General features: G+C 43.0%; 1 protein-coding gene across 1 annotated transcript in view; it reads right to left on the reverse strand.

Annotated features, from left to right (window-relative positions):
• Nucleotides 1-2,830: 2,830 nt before the first annotated feature.
• Nucleotides 2,831-26,395, reverse strand: part of GLIS1 (GLIS family zinc finger 1) — a 205,284-nt gene continuing 181,719 nt past the window's right edge. Inside the window, exons 8-10 of the mRNA XM_086462927.1 lie at nucleotides 13,948-14,132; nucleotides 6,973-7,140; nucleotides 2,831-2,967 (exon numbers count right to left, since the gene is read on the reverse strand). Of these exons, the coding sequence (XP_086319053.1) occupies nucleotides 2,831-2,967; nucleotides 6,973-7,140; nucleotides 13,948-14,132 (490 nt within the window). The remainder of the gene's footprint in view (nucleotides 2,968-6,972; nucleotides 7,141-13,947; nucleotides 14,133-26,395) is intronic.

Here is a 26,395-nt window from a genome sequence, read left to right on the forward strand (position 1 = left end):
TGTTTTGGTTTTTTTTTTCCCCCCGTGTTTGCAGAGGCTGCCGTGGCTGAGGAGCAGTGCAGTAGCACTGGAGTGCTCGATGCTCCCGCAGGAGCAGAGCTCATGGCTGCTGGGTCCTGGGACTGGGGCACCAGGTGCCGTGTTGGACCTGAGCTGTAGCCCTTGTTCTGGGCAGATTGGTACGAGCCTTTCACTGTGACTGACTGCTGGTCCTCCTCCTTCAGTGTCCTTTTGTTGGTTCTTTTCTCAGCTGCCACCCCAGTACTTTCCTTTGGAGCAGTTTCCCCTGCCGCTCTGTCTGGGTTTTCTTCCCGCTCCACCTCTGTGCGAGGGGCCCGACAGAGGCAGGGAGCCATCGGCCACAGGCTGTTGACTGGCCTCTGCGGATAAAACCCTTGCAGAGGGCAAGGTCTTGGTCGCTCAGGGGAGCTGCTGTTCAAGGGTTGTCTGCAACCATAGGACGTCCTCACTGTACCCTTCTGATTCCATACAAGTTGTCTGCCAAAGCTAGACACTGCCACGAGTTGTAGCCGGCATCCCCTCGTGGGGCTGCAAAGGACACGTAAATACACTGAGTGGCTGCGGCACTGGAGACCTGTGAGTTTATACTGCTACTGTATCTTCCCTGGTACTTTGACTGCTGGGTTCACACATTGCCACCAAACTGTGCTTTAAAATATATTTATTTTTTTTTTTCATTATGGTTGTATAACTTTGTGACCGTAAGGGAAGCGCAGTCCTGTGGCCCCAGTAATGCCACTTCTGCAAATGCTGCCGAAGAATCGCTCCATTCAGCTTGGGGCCTGCTCTGTGGATTCTGATTACGCAGCTGCAAAATGTGGTATTTTTCTTAACATGCCACTGAATTTAGCTTTTTTTTTTTTTCCCATGGAACTTGCTATTTTGCTGAAGCCAGGTGCTTGACGTTTTTCTGTCAGTCCTTTGGCGGTGGGGGGAAGAGATCTTCCGGCAATGCTTCTTGGTTTAGTGTGTTCTCTGGGGAGCAGCTAATTGGATTACAGACCTGAAAACTGAAGAGATGGGGCTTGGCACTGGCATACCTGGCATGAGGGAAGGTCCTTGAAGCACTGCGTGGGCACACCGCTGCCCAGCAGATCCTGGTAGTGGGGAGAAGAGAGGAAAAAAGGTACCCTTCTCAGTCATTGACTGGTTTCAATCCAGTGACAGCTTTTCATGGTGCCCCATGGTAGCTTGGGTAACTTTGGGTTGTAAAGGAAGGGGTATTTGCCAGCCATTAATTGATGCTCAGTCTGGGTGTCCTGTTGTGAATGGTGCTTGTGAAGTTTGCCTGGTGGTGAAAAACTTCTTAGGCATCAGCATTTCAGGTGTGCATCCCTGGCTTGGATGGGCACAGGGCAGCCTTCTTGGGCTGCCACGTGCCTGGTGTGGCACCTCTGCTGCTGCGGACTGGTGCTGTGGGAACTGGGGGTTGGGTTTGTGTATTAGACAGAATAAAGCCTTCCAGATCACCATACATTGTTCTTAGGGTGCCTTATTAGGCCAACTAGCAATGGTTTGGAAATGAGAACTTTTTTTTTAGTTAGTTTTTCTTCACTGTTCTCCCAAACGACCATGGGACATTTTAAGGAGCTCATGTCTAACATGCCTGTGTTGGCACACACTGGGAATGCCTGTCCCCTTGCCTGTCTCTCCCAGGAATCACATCTAGGCTGGGAAATGCAGCGCAGTGGGGCCAGGGCCACAGTGACAGAGAACCAAGCTACTGCAGGTGACCTCTGTTCCTCTGGAAGCCACTGATGACAAGTGCTTTGGATGGAGGAAAGCCCGCTGCAGGTGTCCTGCTCTTCTCTACAGCGTGTGCCTGAAGTGGAAAGTTCAGAGTGGTGCCGGGTCTTGCGAATGGAGAAATTGGGCAGCCCCACAGCCAGTGTTTGTGCAGTGTGAATGTCCCACTGATCTCACGTGGGATGAGGCCGTACGTTTACTTGCGGAGGCAAAAAGCCAACCACAGCTGCATTTAGTTTTCCCCTACACTGCTGGCACAGCTGCATGTGCTGATGCACCCACCGGGGCAGGGGCAGCAGGAGACTGGGAGATGGTGAAGGGCCAGCAAGCATGCAGCACTGGGAAGCCAGCCCATGGTGCTGCCCTGCGCTGGAAGGCTTCTGGTCCTTTCACTGAAAGCCTGCAGGCCCCTTGGTTTTCTTCACGTACACTTGGGTTGCTTTAATTTCACAGTTAGTGAAATGTCACTGCTTTGTTTAAATCACTCTCAGGCATTTTAAGAATGTAATATTAGGATTTATGAGGCAGACTGATGATGTTAAGAAAGGACAGTACACTTTGTTTCCAGTTTTTAATGCTTTCTTGTAAAACTGAAAATATAAAACCAGCCGAGCAAATGAAGATCTTTATATACATGAGGTCTGTGATTAAAAAAAATCCTTTTAGTTTTTTTAAAAAAAGAGAAGAATTGACCAATGAGTTAAATGAAAACTGATTAAAGGGAACAACATTCTCACATACTTTTCAGGAAAAAAAAACAACCCTTCTTTACAAGTTTATTATATAACTTACATTTACACTTTACTGAGAGAACTTACAAAACAAGCTGCTCGAAATGCTCCTCATTCCCTTAAAGCATGAATTTCAAAGTGCCACAGCAAAGGAACAGGTTCCAATATTACCTTATACAGACTATTCATGTATAAAATGGTTTGGTAAATGTGAGGTGTTTGTTTAAATGAGCACATATAGGGATACAGACTAAATAAAAGTACTTGAACAACACCTTTGTTATTACATACACAGTTACAGGTATAATAAAGGAAACAGGTCAGCACTGCTCTTAGGTATCTGTGTAGATGGAAGGAATGTGATTCAAGCAGTGATCAAAGGCGCCGTTTTGGAAGAATCCATTTTCATCAGTTCCACTGGAGACCATGTCTTCAGATACACACTGTGCTTCAGAGATTGCATCATAGCCTGAAAGTGTGACAAGTGGTATGGACATGATTTAGTGCTGCAGTACATATAAGGAAGGAATCACAGTTTGAGGCCTGGGATTATACAGTACAGCACAGTGTTAATGAAAAGACAATAGGGTTTACCATCAAAGCCTTACCCAGGAGATGCACAAACTAACCTCCATGGGCATTGTGTCATAGTAGATGAAGCTCCCATTCATTTCTGCGGAAAGCTACCCATTTGCAAGTGAAGTGCAAGTATCAGAGTATGACTCTCTTGGGGCTTTACAGTCAGTATCTGAATAGGATGTCAAAACAATGAGTGGGCAAGGATCCTAGTAAGTGTGCACTAAAAGTGATGCAGTCCTCTTATGTGTTTTTCCTTTTAATGGCACTTAGGAAAAACGTTCCATGTGTCTCCCAGCTGCTCTCAAGATCCAGGGGAAATCAAGATCCCACATTTATTTGATCCCTACATACTGCAGAAGTAAGGTCTGTGGAAGCATGTCCGGGTCAGGTCAGCCTCACCAAGACCTCTGGAAGGAGCTGTGCACCACATTGTTCTCAGCCCACCAAAGCCCACCATGCTGCTGGCTCCTCACCTGGCCGAGCTGGCTGATGCTTGCCAGGCTACCAGAAAGCCGCTATGGTGGGGAAGAATTTCTGTCCTTCACCTTTTGTAACGCAAAACTTCCACAGCTGTTATGAGCCTCCCTGAGCTGCGTATCCCTGTGGAAAGGAACAGGTCTGCCTGCTACCGGGTGCTGCAGCAGCTGGAGTGCCAGTGAGTCTGAAACAAAAGGTTTATTGCCTACCCCAAAGGACATGAAAATTTCCTATTATGCCCCGCTATAACCTGCTTTTGCAACTGGCCAGTCAAGGCTCACATGCACATACTCATTTTACTGCAGTCCAGCTCTTTCCTTACTTCACTCCTGCTGTGTGTCCACCTCTTGTACTGCCCTTCTACATTCTGCATCTGTCCTTGTGCCTGCACTTGGCCTGACACCAGCCAGACCCTCCTACCTGCCCCATGGCCCTGCTGGCTGTCTGTGAGCTGGGCAAACACCTAAGCCCTCTCCTTCAACACGTTTTTAATCCACCCCACTACCCCCTCCCCAAACTACTGCATGGTGGAACATCTCCCTTCTGATGAAAGGCTGAGGGAGCTGGGTCTCTTTAGCTTGGAGAAGAGGAGATTGAGGGGTGACCTCATTAATGTTTATAGATACGTAAAGGGTGAGTCTCAGGAGGATGGAGCCAGGCTCTTCTCGGTGATGGCCAATGACAGGACAAGGGGCAGTGGGTGCAAGCTGGAGCATAGGAGGTTCCACATTAACATAAGGAGAAACTTTTTCACTGTGAGGGTGACAGAGCACTGGAACAGGCTGCCCAGAGAGGTTGTGGAGTCTCCTTCTCTGGAGACATTCAAAACCCGCCTGGACACGTTCCTGTGTGATCTGCTCTAGGTGGTCCTGCTCTGGCAGGGGGGTTGGACTAGATGGATCTTTCAAGGTTCCTTCCAACCCCTAACATCATGTGATTCTGTGAACATATGTATCCTGTTTTAGACTACAACCTGATTTGGGTGCAGTCTTTAGAAAAGTGTCTGTGAGCTTCAGCACAAGGTTCTGACCCCTGCACCCAGCCCACAGAACCCACCTACCATAATTTTAATAATCAGCACCGGCATTAAGTCAGCTGAGGTAACACATGCCACAAGATTCTTCTAGTTAAGAACCTGCTGGTGAACTAAGTGGCTGATGTAAAAAATAAATCCCTTACAGATCACGTTTCTGTGAACTGCAAGTGAATGTGTGGATGGCTGATCCTTGTGGTTAAAGCAATAGGACCTGGCTCCCTTTGCTTGATGGAGGAGCTCTCTGGAGCCACTCGGAAACAACTGGTTTTCTGTGCCTCAGTTCCCCACGTGGAAAATATGGCTCCTTCTTCTCTTTAGCCTTTCTCTCATCTCTTCTGCCTGCCTAACTCTGCAGGCAAGTGTGTCTAGCTACGGCTGAATCAAATGCTGCACCAGACTTAACTGAGGCCTCCAGGCTGTGCGGCACCACACCACCAGCAGTAAGGACAGATCCTGCCATCTTACACAGCCAGCCCTGATTTCTGAAAGACCCGTCAGCTCCATCCTTAGAACTTAATTATAGGTATTTTACTATTAAGTATGTTTTTATTATTTGAGGCCAAACTCTCTACTTATTTACATTTCTGCATTTTCCTATGACGTATTAATTTACTGGTAGTTTACAGGTCAAATTCTGCTGTCTGCAGAAATCTGGCATGCAGCGTATGTCCAAAGTCTCTGGAAGACGAACTTGGCCTGTTTATCTGCCCTGGGCTGTGTCGGTCCAAGCGGAGTGACCAGTATTTTGATAAGTTTTGCGCATGTTTATGTTATGCTAATTTCTATTTGATGAGCCTGTATACAGGGTGGATACACAACCACAGATGGACAAAACCCAAGATAAGCATACACCCCAGAAATCATTATTAGATTCCAGATAGAGTAAACTATCCAAAGCCCTGAACAGAAAATAAAAATTTATTGACTGTTAATGTGATTCATGGAACAGCTGTTTGCCAGTCACATTTGGCATTCCTGTGAGATGAGATCTCATTTAATATTAATGGTGCTATAAAAGCCTGAAAAAAAAAATTAATGCATAGCCTTGATGAATCTTGCAAACCTGAATGGTTCTATTTTACGCACAAGAAGATGAGATGAGATTTATATATTTCATATATATTTATGTTTCAGCCTTTTAAGTATTTGCATACCTCAATAACCACTCCAAAAACAAAAATATTACACAGAAACATTTCATAATAGTTTAGCCCCAGACAGAAAAATCAACTGTTGTTGAAGTTGGTGTCTTGCCATAGTATTATTCTTTGCTCCTACAATTTCTTTTGGAAAGTTTATTTAGTCTGTTCTTTAAATATTGCAGGCTGTCAATCTAAACATGAAATTTGATGTTAACATGAAAAAACTATGTTTTAGTAACATCAAACTTCTGAATAACACAAAAGAATTCAAAGTTGAAGTTGAAACTTCATCTTAAACTTTTCCCTTGTGTTCGTCACTGACGCACACACTTTCTAGTATGGAACACAAACGCCTGCCCGCTCTCTCCAAACAGTCTCCTTTAACACGAAACAAACAGGAAAGTCAACCCGAATTTGTGGTCTGACTCAGGCCCCGATTCAAAAAGCATTTAAACATATGTTTTCGGTATCGTCCTTAACCGAGATGCCCTCTTGAATTCAGACATGAAGAAAAATTTTTTGGAGATACGTAAGGAAAGACTGGAGTAAATGGCAATGTTTCACGGCTCTGACAATACTCACATTTTGTTTGATTTCAGTAATTCTGTCAATTCTTAATTGTGGTTTTAAAAGTAGAAAAAATGCTTTACAAAAATGAATACTTAAATATTGAAGTATTATAATGATCGAGCAAATATGTAGCTAAATGGGAAAATACAATTGCCATGAATGTGCAACAGCACAAAGACAAAGGAAGTCCCGAATAAAAAGAAGCTAACCAATATTTTTAGCTGGATTTATCAAAGCAGTGCCTTTCCATTTTGTAAACATCAGTATTGCAAACCAAAGCCATCCTTTTGTTCTTAGCTGGACAGGAAGTCCCTGCTGCTGCTATTTTCTTCAGAGTCGTGTTAACTATCTTCTTAGCTCTGATCCGATTAAAAAGCCTGCCTGAGCCTACCTGAAGTGATGTACAATGAATAGCCCACACCACACAACGAATGTGAGAAGTGTCTTGTTTGTCAGCTCGAAAGGAGAATTTGTCCATCAGTCCAATACAGGAGGATTAAAGGAAATAAATTTGCTTCCCTCCTGGGATTTTTATAGATGGAAATGAATTTCAGTGACTGAGTTTTTCATGCGAACATATTTTTGTAATAACATCGACTACAAAATGTATTCTTTTCCCCGCCTGCGAAAAATATCATCTGGATAATTCTTTATAGGCGGAATAAATTACCTGTTGAAGCTAAAGGTGCGTTGAGTATGTGATAACCATTCTGTCTCAGAGGATTAAAGCAATGAGATTCCCCTGTGAGCACATCACTGGTGACAGACTGGTCCATTGTTCTGTAGCAGTCTCCATAGTGGAAACAGTTTTGTATTGAGTGAAAGCTGCCTTGGTAACCTGCAAACAGATATTGCACACACAGTTTAACACTACTGCAACGGTATTAGCTCCACTTCTGTCACAGTATTTCATTACTATTGTGGGGGGTTTTAGTTCCTCAGTTTTAACTATGGAAAAATGATCAGGCTATGCTGTAAGGCGGAATAATATAAAAGCTACATCAGACTCGGTCCCACAAGGTGCTGTGGACTGTGATCCCCATCGCAAGTATCTCAAGGATGTGCTTCATTTCAAGCAGTAGATCAGCTGACCACAGTCAACAGCCCACTTGTGTTCAAAGCTCAGTAGTCAGTGCACCACTGGATCAGGTCCAGGATGCTCAGCTCCTAAGGGAATGTGTCTATAATGAATTACTTTTAATTTAAATACAATAATGCAGTATTTAAATGAATAGCACTGCTTTGTTTTCAGTTGAGTACTCAAGCCTTTTCCCATCCAATGTGTGTTATGCACTGCTGGAGACAGTGCTATTTATTCGAAATACCTTTAAGAGTACCTTAAACCTCTCCTTTCTTGGACTGCTCTTATTCCAACTGAAACCCCTTTCCCCGAACACAGGGGGCCACAGTCTGCAAGTCAAACTGAACTAGAGGTGCACGTCAGGTGCAGACTCTGAGTTCAGCTAGAGGCTCTTGCTTCTGAAAAGTGCTGAGATAGATCTGTATGGTCTCTGGCTGCCTTGGGCATTCTGCTTTTGGGGCATGTTTGACTTTTGTCCCCCATATACCCTGCATTTCTTATGCCCTGTGTTTTTTAAAGTATCCTACTACCAGTGGACCAGCAGTTTGATTTTTGGCAGCAGAAGCTGTGACTGAGTTGTACACAACAAAAGAAGATATTTAACAGGAAAGGACAAATGAATTGCCGAGGAAGGAATTTTACAATTTACAAGTTTGCGACAACATCCTAAAAGAAAATGTTATTTGCTCCCATAAGGATGACCTCAAAGCATGCCACAAAATTCATATCAACCATGGCCTGATTTAATTCTCTTCTTTCCTCCTACCTCAATAACCTCTTCCTGATTCCAGGTGCATTGCACACCAATTGCATATTCATATTAACTATCATTTTTCCTGCCCTCTCTGAAAGTCCTTTCTGAAATGAAGCCCCTTCCCTTATATGCGGCTGAAGTCAACCAAGTCAGGCTTAAAGTTTAGTAGAATGTGCCATCAGGATTCTCCTCTAAATGCCAGAAAAAGTACAGAGCTGTTGTCTTTCTTCTCTCAGTCTTACTCAGACTGAAACATTTCCTAAGGAACTCTGCAAAAGCTGCAGGTAGCCCAGTCAAACACAGACACCACCAGATCTTCAGCTGACAGAAGTCAGCGCAGCTCCACTCACCAGTGGAAGACTTGACTTGTTGGGCAGCTGTGCAGCTACTCAGTCTGCTTGTTTAGAAATGACATGCTTGTGCCTATCACCAGAGCGCCTGGTGATGGAATCTGTCCCTTACAAATCATGCAGTGTATAAGCTTTTTCCTGTTAAGAAAGATCTGTCGTCTTCTACATTTTCCCTTTACTACCAAAGTTTGACCAAGTAGATCGTATCAGGCAAAGCTCAGGGTCTGTCTGTTTATTCTGGTCACGTTTTCTAAGGTGGTAATAAATAAGGCTAAGTGAGGCAGTTCTTTAGTAGAAATGCAATGAACTCATCAAGTGGTGAAATACTTGCTCTGAAGTTTCATAGTTTAATATGTGTTTTGGCAGAATCCGCAAGGATTAGATGATTCATTCCTTCATAACCTATAATCCTCACCACAAAATACCTAAATCCTTGATATCCATGATTGGTGAAGTACTAACGGATGACTATGTTAAAGACACTATGCACACTATACCTAAGCTCTTCATATTTGTTGCTATGTAGAAGGCGGCCCAGAAATTTGGAAAGCTGAGCTTTAAATGATGCATGTCCTTCCTCGGAATAAATAGACAGCCACCTCTATTTACTGCCTGGGGAGTCTGGCTCAAGAAACTCTTCCGAGAGTAGCAGAGCCATCTTTTGATGTGGTTTTAGGTACAGTGCTTTATTGATCAGCTTTTGATAATTATCCTGATTTTTCTGTTTACAAAACATTAACTCCCTGCTGTAAGCCTTCTAAAAATATATCCTTTTGAGATGAGCAGGGAAAAAAAATTACACACTTGGCTTCAGATGAGGTATAACTGGTTGCATAGAGCACTTATATGCATTGCTAGTGAAAAAACTGAACCTTTTCCAGAGTATCTGCCATATACATCACTTCTCGGGAAGGCACGACGTGTATTTTCTCTGTCTCTGTAATTGCTGCCCTTTCGTCATGCTCCCAGGCTTGCCTTTGTTAAATCAATTAAATATCTTTATGATCTACAGGGCTGGCACAGTGGCTTAGAAAATCGGAGAACAGCCAAGCATGACAGAACTGGATTGAAACTAGTTGGATCCAGGGTTTTCTCAAGACCTATGAGTAAAGGTTTCTTTTGAAGTGTTTTAAGTTACACTGTCTGGCTGCTCAGGAAAAAATACCTGAAGCAGAGAACTGCCTCAGAATTAGAGGTCTGGGAAAGAAGTGCCATATGCAATCCAATTCTCCTTCGGATTGCAGAATCCATCCCTCGGCATCACTGTGTGATAATCCGAAACAGCAGCACAAAAAGTGCTACTGGAACTATCCAATGAAGAGACACGATGTAGGATAATACTAGTGTTACTGCACTGTTGTATTCCCCAGGACCAAATTTCTGTTAAGTCCTTCCCAAAGAAAATACAGACAAATACACCGTTCCTGCTCTAATGTGCTTGCAGATGTGACAAAGCAGGTAGCAAACTAAAAAAAAAGAGGAAGGGAAAGGTTGCAGCTGGAACACTGGTCAGGTAAAACAAACCAGGACACTAGAAATGGGACTTTTAACCCTTCTGACCTGAGCAGTATGATGAAAACTTACTTCCTTTTGCATTAGCTCTGTAGAAATGATGAGACAGTGGGACCCTAAGAAAGGGACAGAGGCTTTATGGAAGGTGTGTGGAAAAGGCACAGGGATGGCCATGGGAGGAGTGGACTAAAAGGCAAGTACCTGCTTCCTTGAGGATGAAAGGTAAAGGAGAAAGAGAGAGACTCCTGACAGCTTTTGCAGTTGCAAAAGATGACCTGAGAAGTAGGTGGAGACCCAAGAAAGCTCTTCGGCATAGACAGGAGCACTGAGAAGATCACCGAGTTAGCCAATGCCTGCTTTATCCCTTCTGCAGGGATCTTACACCAGGCAGTTCACTGCCTGGTTGGAGACCTGTCAGCAAGCACTTGCAATCCTCTTCTGTGTGTTTATGTGACTCGTCTCCAGAATAACCCCTCACACGACTGCACGGAGGTTCCATGGGGAGTGACAGTGGCAGCGGTTTATTCAGGAGGACTCTGGCCTTGCACCTGAAACACTAAAGGATGGCAGCTGCAGCTGGTGAACCTGATCTGCAGTGATCAGGTGATGCTCCCTGCACTTAAACTGGGCATGAAACAACTCTTGGGTAGGAAGAATTGTGCTTGCAGCATTAAAAGCTGTACTTCAAAATGTAGCCAGCTGAATGTTCATCTCGGAAGGTGGAAATAAGTCTTCGAGTGACTGAAATTGCATACCTCCAGGCTGAAGGACTGTAGGATCAGTGAGCTGCTATGTCAGTAAGATTTTTTTCATGACCTTTTTATGTACTTTCTATACTCCCACCCGCTGCTTCAGAGGCACGATCAGAGAGTTTCTTTTGGTACCAGGTAGGTTGGCTCTTGCTGATGGCCTTCAGTAGCCTGGCATGGCTCAAGAGGCCAGTCAGTCTGTTCCAGAGGATCTGAGCCTCAAGCATCTTTTACACTATTAAAAAAGGAAAATTGCCAGCTTGTTTAAATGCTAAGTGTTCCCGAAAACCAAGGTAATTAGATGAGAGATGGAAAGGCTGTGTCAGTTAAAGCAACCACAAGGACTTTTGTAACAACGGGTGCTGTTGCCAGATAAGGTTTCATTCATTTTACACAACCACAGGAAATGAAACTTGTTGCTTGCAGGCAATACAATGTTTGATTTGCATATGCAACACAAGCCAGAGAGCTTTACTGCATTTATACATTTTCAAGATGTGCAGTATGAAACAAAGGTGCTTTTGGTCCATGCCATTGAGATTTACACAGAAAGTATTAGGAATTAAGATATGATTAAAATCCCATTACCAGTGGTTCAATTAACAACCACATATGGTTGATTACAGTAAACTAAACATGGAACATTTTTTACAAGTTCTTAAAAAAGACTCCCTTCAGTGGTTAAAATATGAAGCAAGCAAGAAGGCTTGTCTGGTGCAAAAATCCCTGCTCCTTCTAGGACAGCAAAAGCGTAGTACCCATTTGGCAACAAGAGTTTCACCAGTATTTTTTTTTTCCACGTGGATTTCAGGTTTTCCTTCAGTTTTGCTTTAAGTCAAAAATTTTCTGAGGTTAATTTTCAAATGAATAATTCACTAAATGTCCTGTCAGTTTAAATGATTACTATTAAATGTTTTATGTACAGTAGATGTAGAAATATAACAGTTAATAAAGGAATAAACTGAGTTCCAAACATAACATTTATTTAAAATTTTGCTTTGAAATAATTTGTGACAGAAAAGCTGCAGTTAGCCACTTCACATAGCGCACTGGCTGCCTCTGTTTCTCTAAGGCACGGCCTAGAAAACTTCAAGCAGCTTTAAAATGAATGATGTAATGAGCAAATAATTGGAATATGCCTATTAAATGCCATCTTGTTATGTCATGTCATTTACATGTATGTGCAAATAAATCTCAGCTTTTCAAATTCCATAAAATTTCTGACAAGAAATCATGTCAGGTATAAATAACTACAGGGTTCCACTGCCTGCCAGATTCTTTCAGCATGTAATAATTTCCATGTGATCTTACTATGACTAGGTTTAAACATATAAATAATGTCAGCTTATTCTTTCATTATCAATATTTCTGCTACCAGCCTGACGAAGCTTGCTGTCTTCTAAAAATTCCAAATCCACAATGTGTATATGCTTCTATACAGACGCCCAGTCCTACAGCTAGACTTACCTAGTGTTCCTTTTTTCGGCAAAAATTCAAAACTCCCAAATTACCACAGATTCCCATTAGAAAAATGGGCTCTTAATGAACTGAGATGTAAAAAAGATGTAGAGCAAGTACAGCTAAGTACAGGTTACAGATCAATTGATTTCAAAGGCTGCTAATCAAAATTGATTTTTGAATGACCATTTCCATAATGAATTTATAATCATACTTCAACATTTGGCCAAAGTGGAAAATTATTGCTTTTTCAAAACCACACGACATAACACTTAGAAAGCAACAATTCATTCAAAAGGAAATGTGGTTTTCTTAAGGAATAACGTCAATTTATTTAAGTGGTTCAAAACTTGTTCTGTCTATGCATTTGTTTCTGCCATAGTAATGAGCTGCTAAACTTTCCTCTTGTGGTTTGTACTTATTTAGCTCATTATAGTAACATAATCATATATCATTATATGCTATCATAAATCTGCCACTTTTCCCTTACAGAGTTAAACTTTTAAAATTGAATAATCTGTTGAGCATCAGGTTGAGTTAGTTTTTCCTTCAGTACAAATCATTTCATATAACGCGCTTTAACTTTTCAGATTAAGTCAGTCCAACCAAAAAGCAAAAATACTCCTAAGAGAATGGAAAGCAGAGGGAACTGTTGGGATACTGAACCCCACCACAGCTGTGAACTGCTCACTGGGTCTGTGTTCGGCTCCCATGCCTCAGACCTAGCCTTAGCCTATATTGAGAGAAAGCAAACCTCCTGTTTTGCCCACTGCTAAACAGACCACATGTGCTACTTTTCCAGCCAAAAATGACTTTATACAAATGACAGTACAGCTGTGAAAAGAGTTTCAAAAAGCTGGTTATCTGCCTGTATAAACTGATACGCTTGGTTATACTTGCAGCCAGACAGATGTGCTGCACACTATTGTGAATATTTACCACACTTAAACTGCATACCATCTGGATTATAGGCCATATTTCTCAAATATGCAAGCCCCTGTTACTGGAAGAATCTGCGATAATAGTATCTCTTGCTAATTTATACCTCAAAAATTGCAGAAACATTGATTAGTTCCCACAGCAGAACTCCGGAATAGGTAAATAAGGTCCCAATTAAAAAGGCTGCGTAATTCCAAACGAAAAATGTTAAATTAAGCAGTGGGACAGCTGCTTAGCTGCTCCCATCCCTGTCCTCAAATCACACCAGCACTCTATAGTTGTACAGAGTGCCTTTGCATATTATTATTATATAAAATACTACAGATGCCAAACTTCCAAGTAATAAATAGCAACCTATTTTTTCTTTGTCTAAGCTCACGTCTAGTGCACCACTATCAGGGGACTGAGCAGGACATAGCCATGGTGTGCCTGAGTCCATGTATTTTGGGACTAGATGGCTCTTGCTTTGGCAGGGCCACTCTCTCAGGCTGATGGAAGGCTGGATGACCAGTCAGGTGAGGTGCATAGCCAGTAGCCATCTACTGAAAAACCTGAATAAACACAGTAAATCTGCTGTTGTGATAGCTTTCCCCATTATGGTAACATCACAGCATGAACCCGTCTGAAAATTTTGCTCTGTATATATATCAAGCCACTTTAAAAAGTGGAGTTCCCACAGAAGTGCTGTAAGTCCCTTCATAACACAGTATTGGCCAAAAATGCAAAAAGTGAAATAAATTCTCCCCAGGTAGGAATTAGGAAAGCTAACAAATAAAAAAAAAAAGAAAGAGGGAAGAGTTACCTTGAGATCCCTGCTGTACGGACTGGTTTTGAAATTGAGCGTATGGTCTATTTGGTATTCCAGAAAATTGCTGCCCGTTTGGTGACTGGCTGTGTGATGACGGAGAGCCGTGTTTCTGCAATAGGGAAGGTGGAACTAATGCTTTCAGAGGGCTGACAAGTGGAGAGATTATGTTGGGAGCAAGCCTAGAAAAAGAAAATACAAAAAAACTTTAGCTATCACATCACAATATGGGAAAGTGAAATACTTGAAAGGCCTTGTTTCCAGGATGGCCAAACTATAGGGATGTTTATTTTGCAGGTAGAAATTATATTGTTAAAAAAAGGTAACAATGCAGTGCTGCTTTCAGGTATTCATTAGAAGGAAATGGAGTTAGAAAAGATTTCTGTTCCTTTACATTGACTTCCTGCACTAGCCATAATGACGGGATCAAAATGACACCGCTCCTCAGTAGGGAACTTCGACACAGCTCAGTTTTAATTTAAAATTTCGTGAGCCGAGAAACACGTCCAGAAAACAGAAGTGCAGGTGGAGAATGTAGTTAGAGTGAGTAAATGCAAGTAAATTGTTCAAGTGCCTTCATAGCTGTAACGGGGTAAAGCTTTACACCCAAGTTTCAGCCAAAGCAAAGCAAAGCAAAGCACTAGTTTCAGTTATTCCTCATGTAATTTTTTAGACTTAGAAATACAGCTTTTACTGCAACAGACAGTACCATCCTTTCAAAGAAAAAGCCTGAGTAAGTGTTTGCTTGTGGCAGCACTGTGCAGTGGAAAACTAAGAAGTGGTTGTACCTGAGAGATGGAAAATTCCCCTGAGACGTCCAGGACTGGGGCCAGCACAGGAGCACTGGGGCAGTCCCACTCGCTTGGGGAACAGACCCTGACCCATCACTCCCATAACGAGCTGCAGCAGCTCAGCAGGAGCCTCACTAACTCACTTCCATGAAGTCCCCAGGCAGCCGCTGCCACCGGTGGAGCAGAGACGCTTCAGTGCTTTTGCCTGCCACAACGCGACTGTCCCACCAAGGGCTGGTACAGCCGCTGGCCCAGAAGGGACGAACCCTTTGCCAGAGAACTGTCTTTTGGCCATTTACAGCCAGAAAAGTGGCATGGTGCAGAAGATGGGACCACACCCCTGGACATTCAAGTACAGGCCTCTTTTAGAGCTGCATTAAACTAATCCTCTAAACAAGCACGTAGGTAGAAGCTGGATCTTTCACCTTCCTACGGCAGCTGTGACAAGCGGCCCTTTGCTCCACAGCCCAGTGGTACACTGTCAAATGTGCAGGCTGTGTGGACCATATGTTGACCATATACTCTGCTGCCTCTGGAGCTTTTGCTAAACATAAGAAGCAGCAATTTGAGCAGCGCTAGAACCTTCAGATGCCAGAACAACCACCTGTCTATTCGAGAGCCACCCAGCTGAACCTTCACAGCTACAGGTCCTGAGGCGCAGAAATAAAAACACCCCTGTGGAATATTATACATGTCACCTAGCTGGAAAAAAATATTGAGCACAAACCATTGCAGGTACAGAAGAAGCAACTAAAAACCAGGTTAAATCTATCACTGGTGTCTTCCTCTACCACTGCACTAGCTGTTCAAACACCATAAACCGTGAATTGCAATAGCAGTTCCTCACCAGTTTACATGACTGCTCCTTGGAGCAGTTAGGATTAAACCTGGTGAGCGAGGCTATGCTTGACTTAGGGCTAAGCACTACATGGGAGTGTTCAAGAGGTAAATACAGACTAACTGTGAATTAATGGTGACAACAGCTTAATCAAATTTAACATGAGAGGCCGAGGAACACTGCCAAAAGCTGTCACAGTGACACTCGATTAAAAGGGGCTTAAATAAATCAACCAGTCAAAGCCCATCCTATGCTGAAATAATTCCACCTCCCAAAGCAGGAAAATAAAGCATATAATACAAACTGCAGAGACTGAATATCCCCAAACTAAACTGAAGAATTAAACCAGTATTGTTTAATGGGTGAAGGCAAGGATATTTTCGAGCCAAATGCGTAAGAACCGGAAAATGTATTTTTCGAGAGAAAGAGAACACACTCCCAATAAGCGATGACCAGCAATAGAGAGGGCTAAAGTTGAATTTTAAAACACAACATGCAAACAAAAAAATCTTATTTGTCTAGTTTTTGTTTGAAGTGCATATTAAAAAGAGCTCAGCCACAAAGCTGGGCTGGCCCTTGCCCTGCCGGAGGGTAACGGCCTGGGGCTGCAGAGGTGCTGAAAAGGGCCGGGGGGGAATGCAGGGGCCCTCTTCAGGTCAGGGACAGAATGTGCTCTCTGGTGTCTGAACTGAAGAGCAGATGCTGGAGTGGGGAAAACCACCGAGTTTATTTGCTAAGAAGCAGCTAAACGCTAAGGTCAGCTCCCATGGGGCTGTAGTTTTTCCTCAAAGGTCTCAGTAGAGAAATAGTTTAACACAAACGAGCTGTTGTGCAGCCCAGCTACAAGCAGTATCTTCTGCGAAGGCTCTCAAATGCGTGTCTTGCGGTCAACAATGAAGATGGGGGTTGGCACTATCTGCGCGGACCTACAGAAAAGCCTTTGCTTCGGTCTCTTCCAAGGCTGCAGGCGAGTGCCGGCAAAGGGCAACCACAAATTACAAAGTGGTCGCCAGCCCCTTCAAACGGCGCACATTGAGCCATTGTCCTTGGCATGCCAGAAAGGCTGTTAGAAGCCTGGAAATGCGTCTATCTGAAAGGAGGTTAAAAACATTGCAGTGTTTTCAACTAATAGCTACGAGAGATCATGATAGTGACATTTATATGCATAATGACCACAGGCACGTTTAACAGAGAAACAAAAGATGTACTGAAAACTCCACAGCCTGGATGAGCCAGAAACCACTCTGAATGTGGGAGGAAAATACTTCTGGTGTGCGAGTGCTCTGCAACCACCTGTGCTGGGTTTCCTCTGCCTTCTCTTGACATGCCTTGTCCTGGCTGCTGCTGGGAAATGCAGCACCCCATCGAGGTCTGCCGGGCTGCGCTGTCGAGCGCTTTGTTAGGATGGTCGAATAATCGCATTTTTAAATGCATGTCAAAAAACCCGGTACATTTAAGGTGTCCAGCTGTGGGAATACTGAAAACCCCAGCTTCTCTACCCAGTTTAACTACTCCCAGAGGCTATTTAAATCTTAACCATGTGATAAGACTTTAACAGTTTTCATTGTTATTTTTAAAGCAGCTCTCTGGCATTGCTGTTTTTCCTAGGTGTGCGCTCAACAGCTCTGATGGTGTTTGTGCCTCAAAGCCTCTGAAGTCCCTGGTTAAGAGCCGGTGAGACGCGCCCCGCGAGGCAGGAGGTGTGCAGAGGTGTGCGGGGCCCTGCTCCTGCGAGGTGAGCTGAGCTCGCACAGAGCTGCCAGCTCACTGCTCCCACTCAGCACTGCTGTCACGGGGCGGGAGCTCGGCAAACATAGCTGTCAGCGGGCAGCCAGTATCCTAGGAACTTATTATAGCACAGCAACCTCGGCTGAAACCCTGAAAGCTCCGTGTAACACTTGACCACTGCTGCCTCCTCTGCATGAAAAGTGTTCCATACAGTTGAGCAGGTCACCGTAAAATCTACTACGTTCTGCTCAGTCTCTCCTGAACAGGGAATGTAACCTGTTTCCCACAAGGCACAGTTTTTAGCTAGGAAAGAGCTTTGCTTAGCCGAAAAATCTGGCTATATTAGCATGAGTGGCCAACATGGGGATTGGTCTCCTTAAAATATTCATCACAATGCCTACAGCTCGAGCTGGTCCCTAAAATATTGTGTGTGTGTGTGCGCATGTGAATGTGCTCTGGCACCCTCAAGGGGAGTTTTTTCATGAGCTAACTGTTCAGTTCCCAGCACTGTGTTTTAGATTCTCTCCTGAATATCTGCCTACTAATTAGGTTGCTGTGATACTGGGGTTGTTAAAAGGAGAGGAGGAATCATTCCCAATATAAATTAAATAGATAATGCATTAGCAACAGAAAAGAGCTTAAAAGGAGATGCCTTCTATGAGGAAGAAGAGAAACCAAAATACTCACACCAGGAACTCAGCTGGATACATTAAATATTCCCAGGTAGTAGCTCAGGCATATATGTTTCAATAACTAATAGCCTGGATGTTTCCTGTTAATACTGTTCTACAACCACAGTTGGCTTTGGTTTGCATATTAATAATAAATATATACCATATATTTTACTTTAATTGTAACTTGTATAATTCAGTAAATTTGCAGGTCCTTTTGGGGCCTTTTAATATGTAGCTGTGCCTATGTATAGCTATAGAGAGAGATATATAAATAAATACACTCACACATGTAAAAAAAATGCTTATCCTTCCTTAATTTATTAAATTTGAGGGCTCCTGACTAGATGGAATATTTCTGCTCAGGAGCACAAATCCTTTTGCTATCTCCCCAACCATGTGACAAAGCTCAGAAGAATCACCAGTCCTTACAGATCGCTTGCACTGCTGATGCAGTCTGACTATTGATATAGTCCACCCTGTCGTACAAGGACGCTTGATGGCAAAACACTTTGTCATTCAAACAACAAATTAACCCACTGCATGGCTTTTACTACTCTGTTACCAGAAACCATACGTCCCTGATGTGAAAGGTCACCTGTTGACCAGGCACCCACCTTGTTCCTAGCCATTACCTGCCACAGACACTAACGAAGTTACTGGCAAGCCCTCTCTGAATCCAGCAGATTTCCACTTGCCTACTGATGAACTGCGACTGCTAAAAACTTTGCCGTATGTAATATACGATGCAAGTAGGAAAGCTTTTTCACCTGAAGATTCTTTTTGGTGACTTCAGACCTTATGACAGTAGGCGCTTCTCAATCCCCATCATACAGAGGGCTGTGCACCAAGAGTCTACGTTCCTTACGCCTCCTGGCTGGTTTTGAACTTACAGTGCCTTTTGGGAACAGCGGTGTGGTAGGAGTAACGTGCAACTTTCTTGAGCAGTGATAATAACAGAAACGGAACCACACAGTTGGATGCAGTAAGAATCTACTTATTAATGACCATGTATTACATAGTGGTAAAACCAACTCAGTTTTCATGCATTAAGTTATTGTGGGAGTTAAAAACAGCTGAAGATAGACTAGAATAGTAAGACAGGGTTTTCTTACAAGTGAAACTGCCAAAGCTAGAAGCATGTCACTGAAAGAAGAGAATTTAAAACAAGTTTTTCAGATTATGAGGGTGCAATGGAGCAGCCAGCCTCCTCTCCAGCCTGTGCAAGACACAGGAGCAACAGGGTATGACCACAGAGAGAAGCAGGTCAGCTCAAACCAAATAGAACATTTTGCTGACACAGCATGCCCTGGCCTGTGGCATTCGTAGCCACAGAAAGTGACAGAATCAAACAAAATACCTGGTTTTTTATAAAGGGACTGAGTAAGTTAATGGCCAAACCCAACATTTCCATGCTAAGTGAGGAGTAACCAAACCTTGTGTGTCAGGATGTAAACTGATCGCCCAAGGAGGCAGAGAGGAATTCTCTCTCTTCACTCATCATACAACTTCGTATGATTGACCAGGTATTGTGGGTTTTTTTGAATTCCCTTTGAAGCACCATGTGTAGGATGGCGCTGAAGACATAATGCTAGTCTGGAGGGGCCCATGATTTCAGGTGGAATTGCAAAGCTAATGCATTCCTCTCCTGAGGATGCATCAGTAGGCAATTAAGTAAAAGAACTAATCAGAAAAATCTTGTTTATGTGATACCTTCATCCGCACAACCGACAGGAAACTATCGGAAGAACTGATCCGAACTCGGTAACGTACCTTGTCTGTGACACTGCGCACGTTTCTGCACCATGCTAAACAACATCTGACAATACTCGGCTTCACAGCCCTTCCTACGGGAAGCTCTTGAAGTCAGATGGGATACTACCCACAAGAAGTCATTAAACCAAGTGTTAGACATAGACAATGAGCCAATCCCTCACTTCTACTGCAAAGCATTTGTCACTCACATCAACGGGAACGCTCAGAAATCTCCATCTTAACAGAAGGATTTTTTAAAAAAGAAAATTAAAAGTCAAAACATAGACAATATTAATCTGTCTTCTTGCTCATTTTATAAAGTGCATATGCATGCCTTTAGGAATCTCAAACAGAAATCACAGTAAGACTTTTACATAGATTTTCTTGTGATCATGTTTTAACAATATATTTTGGATGGTGAAAGTTCATATTAAATTTTAATAAGGCCTATGTGAGGGAACTATCTAGGTATGCCATGTGCTAGCAGCGATCTATAGAAAAGACATCTAAGAGGCTACAAGTGCCATTACCTTGTTTTAGGATTATTTGTCCTGCCTCCACTTTCAGCCTCCCAAAGCCGGCAGTGGTGTATACGGGTTTGTGTACTTTCACAATGCACACCAAATGTCCTGTTCCAGTATTAGTGCAACATAAAGAATGAAAAAATAAATTCACATTGACATGGATTTTTTCTGATCTTTCTGTCAAGATGTCCAGATGAATGTTTTCTATATTCATCGACAGTACTTACTCTGAGTAAGAAACAGATTTACACTCTGCTTTAGCCTTTGTTCAACAGCAGTTCCTGGACAAATTAACACAGAGTAAGAAATTGTAAAGCCAGATTTTGAGCTAGTTTAAGATGAGCTTTTTAACGACCTAGTTGATCATGTCTTGACTGTCAAAACCTACACACAGTATACTTAATTAGTAAACATTGAAAGGAATTGAAAATTGAAAATAATGAAAATGAATTTGAACTAAGATTCTTGAGTAAGTGGGAATGAAATGCAATGGTGAAACAGAAATATCTAAGATAGGGATGTTTCCAATATGAAAGCTGTCTGCTGTTTTTTTTTTTTATGAAGTGATGGCTTGATTGGCAGATTCCTCAGCTAGACAAAGAACCTCAACCCATATCCCATTGAGTTCAGTGGAAACAGAACCAAATCCAGACTGAAAAACATCTGTCCGTTATCTCAAATAATTTTTTTGTGTATTCTGGTTTATGAGACCATTCTATAATACAGTTCTCGCTCATAGCGTACCGCCGCATCAAACAATCTTGACTTTGAGCATTATGTTTCACTCATATTAATATCAAGCAAAGTGTATCATAAAGCTCCAGAGCAAGAAGCACAAAGCAAAGAAGCTCCATGTTTTATCTTAAGTGACTTGTACAGTATTGCAGCTACTCACAAAACTGGATATTTTCCATGAAACCGGGTTCTACCATAAAATCCAGCATGCCAACCGTTTCATTCATAAAATCTCTCCCCCAAGCATTATAGTTACTTATATTGTGAGAAAGTCCAGTTCAGTTCCAGGACCAGGAGATTATTTTTTTTTAAATGGAAAAAAAAAAAATTAACACTGATTTTCATCTCTTCCCATAATATTAAAAATGATGTGTAAAGCTCTGCTAATCTGGTCTCTGGATAGCGCCCAATCTCTTGCCACGTGTTTCTGTTCTGGGTCTTGCCCTACGGGAATTTCTGTCAGCACATGCTCAGGAAACAGTTATACTGGTTCACTTCTTTTTTTTTTTACTTTTTTTTTCCCCTATATCTGAAGTTGGGTGAACCTTTGCACTAATCACTGCCAGGTGCCTCTGGCTACGTTTCTGGAATGCAAGGAATCTCTTCTTTCTCTCCCTCTTTCTTTCCACCCACGCCCCCCCCCCCACGCCCCCCCCAACATACTAAAACCTTCAATGCAGATCACCTTGCTGGGCATCATTGCATTTTATTACCCTCTTCTGTAAACAATGAACAAACAAGTTACTGGGCTGTGACACATCACCCTTCTTACAAGGGCTCAGTCTCTGCTTCCTGACTGCAAGGTACAACAAGTTTCTCCCAGCTTGAGGAGGTGGGTGCTGTGAAGAGACTCGGGCTCTATTCCTGGCTCTGCTACTAATGCAGCGCGTGACATACCTCCGTGGGTAACACCTTTAAAGAAGGACTGTAGCAATGTCAGCCTTTTCCTAGCTTCTAGATAAATGCAAGATACCATTTTTCATTCAGAATACTCCCTTGAATCCAGGTCTGCATCTTCACTCAGCTACACTCTGATCAGTCTTAACAAGCGCCTGTACAATGAGCACAGAAGCTAGTTAGCTATGAGGAGTAAGAAAGGCTTCATAAATATTATGGAGAACACTATGCACGGGACCTTTAATGTGACTGAAGAGTCTTAGGTCATTTAATTGCTATAGAATCTTTTCAATAATACCAATAACAGTGATATGAAACCAGCTTTAGGTTCAGAATTATGCAGGAGCCAAAGGAGTCATTTCCTGGTACGCTCAAAGGCTTTCTGTGTGGGCCTTCTCTTCAGGCACAGAGTGACTTACTGAAATAGTCACAATCTTTTCTAACAAATAAACATGCAAGTCTCAGTTGGGAGAAAAACACAATGTGGTATTTTGAAATGCATTTCATTACCTACACAAACTCACGCATATACACAAACACGTTTTCATAGAATAGAATCATGGAATCACAGAATGGTTTGGGCTGGAAGGGACCTTAAAGATCACCTAGTTCCAACCCCCCCCTGCCATGGGCAGGGACACCTCCCACTAGACCATGTTGCTCCAAGCCCCATCCAGCCTGGCCTTGAACACTGCCAGGGATGGGGCAGGCACGGCTTCTCTGGGCAACCTGTGCCAGTGTCTCACCATCCACACAGTAAAGAACTTCTTCCTAATGTCTAACCTAAATCTCCCCTCTTTCAGTGTGAAATCATTACCCCTTGTCCTATCACTACCCTCCCTGACAAAGAGTCCCTCCCCACCTTTCCTGCAGGCCCCCTTTAAGTACTGGAAGGCCACTATAAGGTCTCCCAAGAGCCTTCTCTTCTCCAGGCTGAACAACCCCAACTCTCTCAGCCTCCTCACAGGGGAGGTGCTCCAGCCCCCTGATCATCCTTGTGACCCTCCTCTGGATCCACTCCAACAGGTCCATGTCTTTCTTGTGGTGGGGGCCCCAGAGCTGGACGCAGCACTGCAGGTGGGGTCTCACCAGAGCAGAGCAGAAGGGAAGAATCACGTCCCTCGACCTGCTGCCCACGGTGCTCTTGATGCAGCCCAGGATGCGACTGGCTTTCTGGGCTGCAAGTGCACGTTGCTGGCTTCTATTCAGTTTTTCATCCACCAGCACCACCAAGTCCTTCTCTGCAGGGCTGCCCTCAATTCACTCATTGCCCAGTCTCTATCTGTGCTTGGGATTGCCTTGACCCAGGTGCAGGACCTTACACTTGGCCTTGTTAAACTTCATGAGGTTGGCCTGGGCCCACCTCTCCAGCCTGTCCAGGTCCCTCTGGACGGCATCTCTTCCCTCCAGCGTGTCGACCTCACCACACGACTGGAGGTCATCGGCAAACTTGCTGAGGGTGCACTCAATCCCACTGTCCGTGTCACTGACAAAGATGTTAAACAGCACCGGTCCCAATACCGATCCCTGAGGAACACCACTCGTCACTGGTCTCCACTCCGACATCAAGCTGAGCATTTCCATGTTAAATGACCTGATACGTAAAATTTCTGCAGAGCAGTTAATCATAACAATCATTAAAGGAACTGTGCCAATCTAAAAGATGCTTTTATTTATATGGGTTTGTTCAATAATCTCTGAAATGGAGCTGATGAATCACTACAGTGGAAGCCACTACATGTAAGGGAAATCTGAAAACTTATTCTTGCTAACAATCTAGCAGGAAAATATATTTCAGAAGTAAAAAAAATCCTTATGAGGTCAAGGAAATATCAAAAGATATTTAAATAAAGAGCATTGCCTTAGGTTCAAGTGATTGACAGGAAGTCAATTACAAAGACATGCAATCACGCACAGATACTGTCTACTGAATATTATCCAGCATGTACTGCATGCTTGACTGATCTATCTTATTTTAGTCATTTAAGGTCATTATTCTCTGGCAAGTATGCAGCAAGATGCTTCCAGGTGCAGGTAGATTCTGCACAGGTAGCTGATGTCTGCATTTTTCAAGTTTACAGTCTAAAAGGCACTATACTGAATAGTGGAAGATGTTAAGATAACTTAATCTTACACCATGATAAGTTACTGTGTTTGGCATATATGGTTTACTTCTAACTGCACAAGTTTCACTTAAAAAGCAAAACAAAATCTGGGGAAAAAAAAAAACCAACTAAATCAGCTTTACAGATGTTAAGTGTAAATTTAACTACAGATAAAACCAGTAGTGGGGCTAAAGTCACAGAATCACACAATGTTAGGGGTTGGAAGGGACCTCAAAAGATCATCTAGTGCAACCCCCCTGCCAGAGCAGGACCACTTAGGGTAGATCACATAGGAACATGTCCAGGTGGGTTTTGAATGTCTCCAGAGAAGGAGACTCCACAACCTCCTGCTGAAAATACTCCTGCTGAAAGAGCCGCCCTGTGCGAGTGCACAGTCACCAGCCAGCTTAAGTGTGTATGGGAACAGGAGCTCCTGCCTCTCTTGTGGTGGAAGCAGTAGCTTGGATTTCTTTCTATTTGACCATAGCATCCCATGAATTTCAAGAATTCAAGAAAATGTAACATCTGGCACCTCTGTGTTAATTTCTTTTGGCCCTCTGAAACGAAATAATTCCTTTTATAAATAATTGGGGGAGGAAAGAAGAGACAGGAGGGACACAGGGCGCTGTGCAGCCTCATTCCCCCAGGAGCCTGTAAAGTCGTTAATATAATGCAGAAGAGCTGTGGTTGCATCCATCTTAAATGCTTTCTGGGTTACTCTCACCAACTCCTTTAACCTCCCACCCTCTCCTGTAACTCTCATTCCTTACTCTAAGATAGCTGTGCTTACAGTGTCTCTTCTGGGCAGGCACCATAGCGCCTACTTTGAGATGCACTGATGAAGGCTCTCTAACGAATGTCAATCCAGCCCTTTCAGAAGGCCACATGAAATACACGCCCACCTACTTCTGCTGATGGTCAAACAATATTTTATCCCCTGATCAAGTCGAAGTAAGGCTATGCTAATGCTGATTTTGCTTTAAGGGGGGGGAAAGCTGTATAAGCCTATCTGGATGTGATTATAAATGAATTCTGATCACATTTTCTGCAATGAGATAAATGACTTGGGATTTGAAACCAGATGCTTTTAATTACCAATTTTCTTTGTTACATGAACCTCAGCTCCCCACCTGTACATTGTTCTTTCTTTGGACAGATGTACTGATGCCCCTTTTGCGTGCTCAGATCCATAACACCGAGATAAATTATGATGGGTTCTTGGCTTCCTCCACTGAAAATGTTTTCAGCTGTCAGAGATATCTGTTTCTTGTTATTTGTTTTAGTGCTTTTGAAAGAAAGGCTAAAACACTGACTTGTGCATTCTGTTATAAATGAAGAGTATTCTCCAGTGGCATCCATAGTGAGTGAGTGATGTATGTACTTGGTCCTAAGAACTGTTACAAAAACTGTGTAGGTACTTAGTTCTCCAGAGTACTTCTAGAGAGTAAAAGTTTGTTTCCGACAAAGATTCTAGCAACATGCCAGTTCCTAGTCCATTTATTTATATGAGCTCACAAACTTAAAGATTAATAAAAATTAGACATGAGTACTTATGACACCTAATTGTCTCTCAAAGTAATAAGGATTAGGTACACAAATGTATTTTCCTACCGGGCCTGGATTCTGGCAGTTCCAGGAGATAGCATAACATATTGAAAAGAATCTCCCCCATTACTTTTACTGGATTTGGGGCAATTTCTTAAATCTTATCCCAGAAACAGGCATGCTCCAGAACATTAGCTGCTTGCAAACAACACCATTTACAGCCACAATTTGAGTCTGGTCCCATCTGATGAGCAAGCACCCACTGAAGCCCTTGTGTGCCATCGTCATCGACCAGCAAAGCTGAAGCCAAGAACAATCCCACAGAGCAGAGATGTGGGGTTGTCAGAGGTGCTTTCTCCCACCTCCGCAGCTCACGGAAAGCAGGTGGCGGGCCTGGACCAGATTCTGCTTTGAAATGGAGGCACCTGACAGGGTCCTGGCAATGTATGTAATGGGGCTGAAACGTGGGTAGGAGCTGGCTTACCGTCTCTTATTGGCAAAGCATAGGATGGTAGTTGTACACATACAAACTGAACACACTAGATTTTGTCCTGTGTATTTGTTTTCGACCTTAAAAATATCAGGAATCTCAAACCTGGTGTTCCCTGGTTGAGAAAGAAGGGAGGCTCAGTGTAACCTCATGTTACTTCATGTAAAGAGAAATGAAGGACTAAATTTTTAACAGAGAACTCTTTACATTTGAGTATTTCTGTGGTATTTGAATTAACAGGTGCTAAGAAGCAAGCAAACAAAAATTCTGATGTTTAATCATCCTGATTAAAGTGTCTCTTTTCACTTGTTTTTAAGTCACATTTCTTGTGATTTTTGTACGGGTAAGTGCCTCTTCAGGGGGGTC

Source organism: Leptosomus discolor, chromosome 3, assembly GCF_034619465.1.
Source record: "Leptosomus discolor isolate bLepDis1 chromosome 3, bLepDis1.hap2, whole genome shotgun sequence".
Taxonomy (NCBI): Eukaryota; Metazoa; Chordata; class Aves; order Leptosomiformes; family Leptosomidae; genus Leptosomus; species Leptosomus discolor.